At 63.1% G+C, this 11,267-nt stretch overlaps 1 protein-coding gene across 5 annotated transcripts; it reads right to left on the bottom strand.

The window, feature by feature from the left end:
• On the bottom strand, window positions 1-10,377 carry LOC125687610 (peroxisome proliferator-activated receptor gamma coactivator 1-beta-like). 5 transcript variants are annotated; one of them, XM_048932830.1, is made up of 6 exons: window positions 10,157-10,377; window positions 5,499-5,527; window positions 4,742-4,792; window positions 3,733-3,799; window positions 3,546-3,641; window positions 1-1,248 (listed from the first exon to the last, which is right to left on the bottom strand). In XM_048932830.1, exon 6 carries the CDS (start codon window positions 1,082-1,084, stop codon window positions 35-37), a length of 1,050 nt encoding a protein of 349 aa, XP_048788787.1. In that variant the 5' UTR covers window positions 1,085-1,248; window positions 3,546-3,641; window positions 3,733-3,799; window positions 4,742-4,792; window positions 5,499-5,527; window positions 10,157-10,377; the 3' UTR covers window positions 1-34. The 5 variants fall into 3 exon arrangements, with proteins under 5 accessions (XP_048788786.1, XP_048788787.1, XP_048788790.1 ...); XM_048932831.1 differs by having other exon boundaries at window positions 3,733-3,851; window positions 5,499-5,520; XM_048932829.1 differs by having other exon boundaries at window positions 3,733-3,851.
• Window positions 10,378-11,267: the final 890 nt, after the last annotated feature.

The following is an 11,267-nucleotide window of genomic DNA, read 5'->3' as shown; positions in this document are numbered from 1 at the left end:
TGGAAATAAAGGGGGTGGGGGGCGAACAGTGGGGTCAGGAGACCCCAAAATGGGAATATGGGGACCCTAAAGGGGGACATGGGGACCCAAAGTTGTACTGTGGACCCCAAGGTAGGACATGGGGACACCGAAATGGGACATGAAGACCCCAAAGTGGGACATGGGGACCCCAAAGTGGGTCACAGAGACCCCAAAGTGGGATATGGGGACCCCAAGAGGGACATGGGGACCCTAAAATGACCCTGGGGACCCCACAGTGGGTCACAGAGACCCCAAAGTGGACATGCGGACCCCAAAGTGGGACATGGGGACCCCAAAGTGGACATGGGGACCCTAAAGGGGGACATGGGGACCCCAAAGTGGGACATGGGGACCCAAAAGGGGACATGGGGACCCCGAAGTGGACATGGGGACCCCAAAGGGGGACACAGGGACCCTGCAGTGGTTCACAGAGACCCCAAAGTGGGACATGGGGACCCCAAAGTGAACAGAGACCCCAAAGTGAACAGAGACCCCAAAATGGGACATGGGGACCCCAAAGTGGGTCACAGAGACCCCAAAGTGGACATGGGGACCCTAAAATGAACCTGGGGACCCCAAAAGGGGACAAAGGGACCCCAAAGTGGACATGGGGACCCCAAAGTTGTACTGGGGACCCCAAAGTGGGATATGGGGACACAACAACGGGACATGAAGACCCCCAAAGTGAACATGGGGACACAGGGACCCCAAAGTGGGACATGGGGACCCCAAAGTGGGATATGGGGACCCCAAAGTGAACAGAGACCCCAAAGTGAACAGAGACCCCAAAATGGGACACGGGGACCCCAAAGTGGGTCACAGAGACCCCGAAGTGGACATGGAGACCCCAAAGTGGACATGGGGACCCCAAAGTGAACAGAGACCCCAAAGTGGGACATGGGGACCCCAAAATGGACATGGGGACCCCAAAGTGGGACATGGGGACCCTAAAATGAACCTGGGGACCCCAAAAGGGGACAAAGGGACCCTGCAGTGGGTCACAGTGACCCCAAAGTGGACATGGAGACCCCAAAGTGGACATGGGGACCCCAAAGTGGGACATGGGGACCCCAGGGTGGCTCCCCGGCCCCCAAAGGCGCAGGGCGGTGTGGGGCTGGCAGAACTTTATTGTGGGGCTGGGGGGTCCCGGAAGGCCGGGGGGGGCGGCAGCGGCCCCTCATCGTTGTCCCCATCGCCGTCACGGGGGGTCGGACGCCATGGGGAGATCTGTGGGGAGAGCGACAGCGTGGGACCAACACTGACCCCATAGAGACCCCAGTGTGACCCCAATGTGACCCCATTGACCCCATAGAGACCCCAATGTGACCCCAATGTCCCCATTACCCCATAGAGACCCCAATGTGACCCCAGTGTCCCCATTGACCCCACTGTCCCCATAGAGACCCCAATGTGACCCCAATGTGACCCCATAGAGACCCCAATGTGACCCCAATGTCCCCATTGACCCCATTGTCCCCAGTGTGACCCCAATGTGACCCCATTGACCCCACTGACCCCATAGAGACCCCAACGTGACCCCAATGTCCCCATAGAGACCCCAGTGTGACCCCAATGTGACCCCATTGACCCCATAGAGACCCCAGTGTGACCCCAATGTCCCCATTGACCCCACTGACCCCATAGAGACCCCAATGTGACCCCATTCACCCCATAGAGATCCCAATGTGACCCCATTGACCCCATAGAAACCCCAATGTGACCCCAATATCCCCACAGACCCCACTGTCCCCAGTGGGACCCCAATGTGACCCCATTGACCCCAAAGAGACCCCTATGTGACCCCACTGACCCCATAGAGACCCCAATGTGACCCCAATGTAACCCCATAGAGACCCCAATGTGACCCCAATGTCCCCATTGACCCCACTGACCCCATAGAGACCCCAGTGTGACCCCACTGTCCCCATTGACCCCATTGTCCCCATTGACCCCAATGAGACCCCAATGTGACCCCATAGAGACCCCAATGTGACCCCATTCACCCCATAGAGACCCCAATGTGACCCCATTGACCCCATAGAGACCCCAATGTGACCCCAATGTCCCCATTGACCCCATTGTCCCCATACAGACCCCAATGTGACCCCATTGACCCCATTGTCCCCAATGGGACACCAATGTGAAGCCATCGACCCCACTGACCCCATAGAGACCCCAACGTGACCCCATTGTCCCATAGAGGACCCCAGTGTGACCCCAATGTGACCCCATTGACCCCATAGAGACCCCAAAGTGACCCCAATGTCCCCATTGACCCCATTGTCCCCAGTGTGACCCCAATGTGACCCCACTGACCCCATAGAGACCCCAATGTGACCCCAATGTCCCCATTGTCCCCACTGTCCCATAGAGCCCCGAATGTGACCCCAACGTCCCCATTGACCCCATTGTCCCCAGTGTGACCCCAATGTGACCCCATTGACCCCACTGTCCCCATAGAGACCCTAATGAGACCCCAATGTCCCCATTGACCCCCACTGTCCCCAGTGGGACCCCAATGTCCCCATCGACCCCACAGAGACCCCAGTGTGACCCCAATGTGACCCCACTGTCCCCATAGAGACCCCAATGTGACCCCAATGTGACCCCATAGAGACCCCAATGTGACCCCAATGTGACCCCATTGTCCCCATAGAGACCCCAATGTGACCCAATGTGACCCCACTGTCCCCATAGAGACCCCAATGTGACCCCAATGTCCCCACTGTCCCCATTGACCCCACTGTCCCCATAGACACCCCAATGTGACCCCCAATGTGACCCCACAGACCCCACTGACCCCATAGAGACCCCAATGTGACCCCATTGACCCCATTGACCTCATAGAGACCCCAATGTGACCCCAATGTCCCCATTGACCCCATTGTCCCCAGTGGGACCCCAATGTGACCCCAATGTCCCCATTGACCCCACTGTCCCCATAGAGACCCCAATGTGACCCCATTGTCCCCATACAGTCCCCAATGTGAGCCCAATGTCCCCACTGTCCCCATTGACCCCACTGTCCCCATACAGACCCCAACGTGACCCCAATGTGACCCCATTGTCCCCATAGACACCCCAATGTGACCCCAATGTGACCCCATTGTCCCCATAGACACCCCAATGTGACCCCAATGTGACCCCACAGATCCCACTGACCCCATAGAGACCCCAATGTGACCCCATTGACCCCATTGTCCCCAGTGGGACCCCAATGTGACCCCAATGTCCCCATTGACCCCACTGTCACCAGTGGGACCCCAATGTGACCCCATTGACCCCATCGACCCCACTGACCCCATAGAGACCCCAACGTGACCCCATTGACCCCATAGAGACCCCAATGTGACCCCAATGTGACCCCATTGTCCCCATAGAGACCCCAATGTGACCCCAGTGTGACCCCACTGTCCCCATTGAGACCCCAATGTTCTTCAATGTCCCCAATGCCCCCCATGGCCCCCATTGTCCCCAACCCCCCCCATGTCCCCACGTGTCCCGTCCCCCCCCCCCCCCCTCACCTGTACCCCCATGGCCGCCTCCTGCCCCACGAGCTGCTGTAGGGCCTCAGCCAGCCTTTGGGACAGCGCCACCCTCTGCAGGGCCACCGTCTGCGCCTGTGGGGCCACCGCAGGCCGTGTCCCCCACATGTGTCCCCCCCCCCCCCCCCAACCCCAAAGGGACCCCCCCTCCCCCCGTCCCCCTCACCAGGCCCTGCAGGCGCTCCTCCAGGACCCGGTTCAGGCGCTGCGAGGCGGCAAAATCCTCCTGGAGCCTGGGGGACGTCATTGGGGACATCGATGGGGACATTGGGGACAATGGGGGCACTGGGGACAATGGGGGACATCAATGGGGTCATTGGGGACAATGGGGGCATTGGGGGGCATCAATGGGGACATTGGGGACAATGGGGTCATTGGGGGGCATCATGGGGGTCACAGGGGACATTATTGGGGTCATTGGGGACATTGAGAGTATTGGGGACAACGGGGGGCATCATTGGGTAATGGGGGACAATGGGGGCATTGGGGGGCATCATTGGGGACATTGGGGACAATGGGGGCATTGGGGACAATGGGGGCATGGGGGACATTGAGAGTATTGGGGACGATGGGGGGCATCATTGGGGTCATTGGGGACGATGGGGTCTCTATGGGGCACTGGGGTCTCTATGGGGCAATGGGGTCTCTATGGGGTCAATGAGGTCTCTATGGGGCACTGGGGTCTCTATGGGGCACATTGGGGTTTCTATGGGGCACTGGGGTCTCTATGGGGCACAATGGGGTCTCTATGGGGCACATTGGGGTCTCTATGGGGCACACTTGGGTCTCTATGGGGCACTGGGGTCTCTATGGGGCAGTGGGGTCTCTATGGGGCACACTGGGGTCTCTATGGGGCACTGGAGTCTCTATGGGGCACTGGGGTCTCTATGGGGCACACTGGGGTCTCTATGGGGCACTGGAGTTTCTATGGGGCACTGGGGTCTCTATGGGGCACATTGGGGTCTCTATGGGGCACTGGGGTCTCTATGGGGCAGTGGGGTCTCTATGAGGCACTGGGGTCTCTATGGGGCACATTGGGGTCTCTATGGGGCACTGGGGTCTCTATGGGGCACTGGGGTCTCTATGGGGCACTGGGGTCTCTATGGGGCACACTGGGGTCTCTATGGGACACTGGAGTCTCTATGGGGCGCTGGGCTCCCATTGCTTCCCATCACCTCTCCATGCGCTCCTGCAGTTCCCGCAGCTGCCGTTGTGCCGTGGGGGCGCTGTTGGGGTCGCAGACCCCAAATCGCAGCGCTGTGGGTCCCCGCTTTGCCCCACATCCCCCCCCATTGCCCCCCAACCCCCCCCATTGCCCCCCATCCCCCCCATTGCCCCCCATCCCCCCCATTGCCCCACATCCCCCCCCATTGCCCCCCAAACCCCCCCCCATTGCCCCCCAACCCCCCCCATTGCCCCCCATCCCCCCCATTGCCCCACATCCCCCCCCCATTGCCCCCCAAACCCCCCCCATTGCCCCCCAACCCCCCCATTGCCCCCCAACTCCCCCCATTGCCCCCCAACCCCCCCCATTGCCCCCCATCCCCCCCATTGCCCCATATCCCCCCCCCATTGCCCCCCAACCCCCCCATTGCCCCCCATCCCCCCCCATTACCCCACATCCCGCCCCATTGCCCCCCAACCCCCCCCATTGCCCCCCATCACCCCCATTGCACAAATCCCCCCCATTGCCCCCCAAACCCCCCCCATTGCCCCCCAACCCCCCCATTGCCCCCCAACTCTCCCCCATTGCCCCCCAACTCCCCCCCATTGCCCCCCAACCCCCCCCCATTGCCCCACATCCCCCCCGTTGCCCCCCAACCCCCCCCAACTCCCCCCATTGCCCCACATCCCCCCCCATTGCCCCCCAACCCCCCCCATTGCCCCCCCCCCCCCCCAAAAGCCTCTTTTTCACCCCAAATCTCAACTCACCCCCACACGGCTGCAGCCCCTCCTGGATCCTACAGGAAATTTGGGGAGGGGGGCCAACAATAGGGGTCCCATCCCCCAATAAATGCCCCCCCCCCCCCCCCCCCCCATGGCCCTATAGGGGCCCCCTCCAGCCCCATAGACGGCCCCCCTTTCCACTTCTATGCCACCCCCCCCCCCCGGACACCCCCATATCCCCCCCCCAATTTGCCCCCACGTCACCCCATGCGCCCTCCATGTCTCCAACGCCCCCCGACCCCACATCCCCCCGAATGTGCCCCCATATCTGCCCCCTATGATCCCATATCCTCCCCTGACCCCATATCCCCCCATATCCTTCCCCCCATGACCCCATATCCCCCCCCATATGCCCCCAAATGTGCCCCCCCGGCCCCACATCCCCCCATGACCCCACATCCCTCCCCATATCCCCCCCATATCCCCATATCCCCTCCCTGACCCCATATCTCCTCCCTGACCCCCTATTCCCCCATATCACACCCGTGACCCCATATCCCCCCATATGCCCCCAAATGTGCCCCCCATGACCCCACATCCCTCCCATATCCCCCCCATATCCCCATATCCATCCCCCCTGACCCCATATCCCCCCCCGACCCCATATACCCCCTGACCCCATATCCCCCCCATGATCCCCCCCCATCACCCCATATCCCCTCCCTGACCCCCTATTCCCCCATATCCCCCCCATGACCCCATATCCCCCCATATGCCCCCAAATGTGCCCCCCATGACCCCACATCCCTCCCATATCCCCCCATATCCCCATATCCCCCCCCCATAACCCCATATCCCCTCCCTGACCCCATATCCCCCCCATGACCCCACATTCCTCCCTCCTATGACCCCATATCCCCCCCATATCCCCACATCCATCCCCCCTGGCCCCATATTCCCCCCATTGATCCCCCCCCATAACCCCATATCCCCTCCCTGACCCCCTATTCCCCCATATCCCCCCCCATGACCCCATATCCCCCCCCCCATGACCCCCCAAATGTGCCCCCCCAGCCCCGTATCCCAGCCCCCCAACCCCACATCCCCCCATGATCCCCATCCCCCCCATATCCCCATATCCCCTCCCTGACCCCATATCCCCCCATATGCCCCCAAATGTGCCCCCCCGACCCCCTATCCCTCCCCATATCCCCCCCATATCCCCATATCCCCCCCCGACCCCATATCTCCTCCCTGACCCCATATCCCCCCCATATCCCCATATCCTTCGCCCCACCACCCCATATCCCTTTTGACCCCCTATTATCCCATATCACCCCCCCATGACCCCATATCCCCCCATATGCCCCCAAATGTGCCCCCCCGGCCCCACATCCCCCCATGACCCCACATCCCTCCCCATATCCCCCCCATATCCCCATATCCCCTCCCTGACCCCATATCTCCTCCCTGACCCCCTATTCCCCCATATCACACCCGTGACCCCATATCCCCCCATATGCCCCCAAATGTGCCCCCCATGACCCCACATCCCTCCCATATCCCCCCCATATCCCCATATCCATCCCCCCTGACCCCATATCCCCCCCCCGACCCCATATACCCCCTGACCCCATATCCCCCCCATGATCCCCCACATCACCCCATATCCCCTCCCTGACCCCCTATTCCCCCATATCCCCCCATGACCCCATATCCCCCCATATGCCCCCAAATGTGCCCCCCATGACCCCACATCCCTCCCATATCCCCCCATATCCCCATATCCCCCCCCCATAACCCCATATCCCCTCCCTGACCCCATATCCCCCCCATGACCCCCACATTCCTCCCTCCTATGACCCCATATCCCCCCCATATCCCCACATCCATCCCCCCTGGCCCCATATTCCCCCCATTGATCCCCCCCCATAACCCCATATCCCCTCCCTGACCCCCTATTCCCCCATATCCCCCCCCATGACCCCATATCCCCCCCCCCATGACCCCCCAAATGTGCCCCCCCAGCCCCGTATCCCAGCCCCCCAACCCCACATCCCCCCATGATCCCCATCCCCCCCATATCCCCATATCCCCTCCCTGACCCCATATCCCCCCATATGCCCCCAAATGTGCCCCCCCGACCCCCTATCCCTCCCCATATCCCCCCCATATCCCCATATCCCCCCCCGACCCCATATCTCCTCCCTGACCCCATATCCCCCCCATATCCCCATATCCTTCGCCCCACCACCCCATATCCCTTTTGACCCCCTATTATCCCATATCACCCCCCCATGACCCCATATCCCCCCATATGCCCCCAAATGTGCCCCCCCGGCCCCACATCCCCCCCATGACCCCACATCCCTCCCCATATCCCCCCATATCCCCACATCCATCCCCCCTGACCCCATATCTCCCCAATGATCCCCATCCCCCCCATGACCCCATATCCCCTCCCTGACCCCCTATTCCCCCATATCCCCCCCCCATGACCCCCGAAATGTGCCCCCCCCAGCCCCGTATCCCAGCCCCCCAACCCCACATCCCCCCCATGACCCCACATCCCTCCCCATATCCCCCCCATATCCCCACATCCATCCCCCCTGACCCCATATCCCCCCCGACCCCATATCCCCCCCATGATCCCCATCCCCCCCCCATATGCCCCCAAATGTGCCTCCCATGACCCCACATCCCCCCCATGACCCCACATCGCTCCCCATATCCCCCCCTTATCCCCATATCCATCCCCCCTGACCCCATATCTCCTCCCTGACCCCATATCCCCCCCCATATCCCCATATCCCCCCCCCATGACCCCATATCCCCTCCCTGACCCCATATCCCCCCCATGACCCCACATTCCTCCCTCCTATGACCCCATATCCCCCCATATCCCCATATCCACCCCCCCCGACCCCATATCCCCCCCATGATCCCCCCCATGACCCCATATCCCCTCCCTGACCCCCTATTCCCCCATATCCCCCCCCCATGACCCCCCAAATGTGCCCCCCCCAGCCCCGTATCCCAGCCCCCCAACCCCACATCCCCCCATGATCCCCATCCCCCCCATCACCCCATATCCCTCCCTGACCCCATATCCCCCCATATGCCCCCAAATGTGCCCCCCCGACCCCCTATCCCTCCCCATATCCCCCCCATATCCCCATATCCCCCCCCCCGACCCCATATCTCCTCCCTGACCCCCATATCCCCCCCATATCCCCATATCCTTCCCCCCCACCACCCCATATCCCTTTTGACCCCCTATTATCCCATATCACCCCCCCATGACCCCATATCCCCCCATATGCCCCCAAATGTGCCCCCCCCGGCCCCACATCCCCCCCATGACCCCACATCCCTCCCCATATCCCCCCATATCCCCACATCCATCCCCCCTGACCCCATATCCCCCCCATGATCCCCCCCATGACCCCATATCCCCTCCCTGACCCCCTATTCCCCCATATCCCCCCCCCATGACCCCCCAAATGTGCCCCCCCCAGCCCCGTATCCCAGCCCCCCAACCCCACATCCCCCCCATGACCCCACATCCCCCCCCATGACCCCATATCCCCCGCCATATCCCCCCCATATCCTTCCCCCCGACCCCATATCCCCTCCCTGACCCCATATCCCCCCCCATGACCCCCCAAATGTGCCCCCCCCGACCCCTCATCCCCCCATGACCCCACATCCCTCCCCATATCCACCCCATATCTCCATATCCATCCCCCCTGACCCCATATCCCCTCCCTGACCCCATATCCCCCCCATATCCCCATATCCATCCCCCCTGACCCCATATCCCCCCCATGATCCCCCCCATCACCCCATATCCCCTCCCTGACCCCCTATTCCCCCATATCACCCCCCCATGACCCCATATCCCCCCATATGCCCCCAAATGTGCCTCCCATGACCCCACATCGCTCCCCATATCCCCCCCATATCCCCATATCCCCCCCCCATAACCCCATATCCCCTCCCTGACCCCATATCCCCCCATGACCCCACATTCCTCCCTCCTATGACCCCATATCCCCCCCATATCCCCATATCCATCCCCCCGACCCCATATCCCTCCCCATGATCCCCCCCCATCACCCCATATCCCCTCTGACCCCTATTCCCCCATATCACCCCCCCATGACCCCATATTCCCCCATATGCCCCCAAATGTGCCCCCCATGACCCCACATCCCTCCCATATCCCCCCCATATCCCCACATCCATCCCCCCTGACCCCATATCCCCCCCATGATCCCCCCCCATGACCCCATATCCCCTCCCTGACCCCCTATTCCCCCATATCCCCCCCCCATAACCCCCCAAATGTGCCCCCCCCAACCCCACATCCCCCCCATGACCCCACATCCCTCCCCATATCCCCCCCATATTCCCATATCCTTCCCCCCGACCCCATATCCCCTCCCTGACCCCATATCCCCCCCATGATCCCCCCCATAACCCCATATCCCCCCCATGACCCCATATCCCCCCATATGCCCCCAAATGTGCCCCCCCGACCCCTCATCCCCCCATGACCCCACATCCCTCCCCATATCCCCCATATCTCCATATCCATCCCCCCTGACCCCATACCCCCCCCCAGATGTGCCCCCCCCCAGCCCCATATCCCCCCCCCCCCTCCCCCAGCCCCATATCCCCCCCCCCCCCCCCCCCCCCACCTCTTCCTCTTCCTCCTCCTCCTCCTCCTCCCGCAGCTCCCTGTTTTCACCCCCTCGATTTTGGGGGCTCCCCCCCCTCGCTCGGTTTCTCCTGCCCCACATCGGGGGGGGGGGGGGGGGGATTCCAGCCGAATTCCTGCAGCTTTGCGGGGCTCAGCAGCCTCACCGTCAGCTCATCCAAGAACCTCGAAAACCCGCTCCTTTCCGGGGGGGCCCCCCAGTATTTCGTCCCCCCCCCCCCCCCTTCCCATTTGGGGCTTTTGGGGCTCCCCCCCACCCCGCGTCGTTTCGGGCTCCCCGCTTTCCCCCCCCCTCCCCCCCCCCCCATCGCTTCCAGCGAACGCCAACGCCGAGGGCCGCCCCCCCCCCTCGTCGCCCCCCCCCAACCCCCCCCCCAACCCCTCCTGACTTCGGCTCTGCCCCCTCCTCAGCGTCCCCAAATTGCCCCCCCCACCTCCCCCTTCCCCGCTCCCCCCCTGACGTCGATCATTTGAGGAGGGGTCCAACCCGCCTCTCCCCCCTCCTCTGCCCCCCCGAATCCCTCCGCTGCCCCCAAATGCCCCCCTGCCGCCGGGGGGGGCGTAAAGGGGCGCCGTGACCCCATAGGAACCCATAGGGTCTACGGGGGGGGGGAGACGGGCGCCCCCACGTGACCTCGGCGCGTCCTCAGGTGACCCCACGGCGACCCCGGGGGGGGGACGGATGTCCTCGAGTGACCCCAAGCTGGTTCCCAGGGGATCCCGGGAGCCCCCACGTGACCTCGGGGTGACCCCACGTGACCCCAGGGGGTCCCCGAAGCCCCCCGAGGTGACCCCAAGTGACCCCAAGGTGACCCCACGTGACCCCAGGGGGTCCCCGAAGCCCCCCGAGGTGACCCCAGGTGACCCCAAAAATGTCCCCACGTGACCCAGCCGCCCCCCCCGGGGACGAAGCGGATGACGATGACGATGATGATGACGGAGATGAGGCCGAAGGAGGCGGGGAGGTGAAGAACCGCTCCAGGAGCTGCAGCTTTCCCGGGGGGCACCGACGTCCCCCCCGCCCCCCCCCCGGGCCGCGACCCCCGGCGGCGCCTCAATGGGGACCCCCGAGGGACCCCCCCCGCTCATCG

The sequence above is a fragment of the Lagopus muta genome, unplaced genomic scaffold (genome assembly GCF_023343835.1).
Source record: "Lagopus muta isolate bLagMut1 unplaced genomic scaffold, bLagMut1 primary scaffold_115, whole genome shotgun sequence".
NCBI lineage: Eukaryota > Metazoa > Chordata > Aves > Galliformes > Phasianidae > Lagopus > Lagopus muta.
Note: the sequence above shows the minus strand (reverse complement) of the source record. Positions and strands in the feature narration are given on the sequence as shown.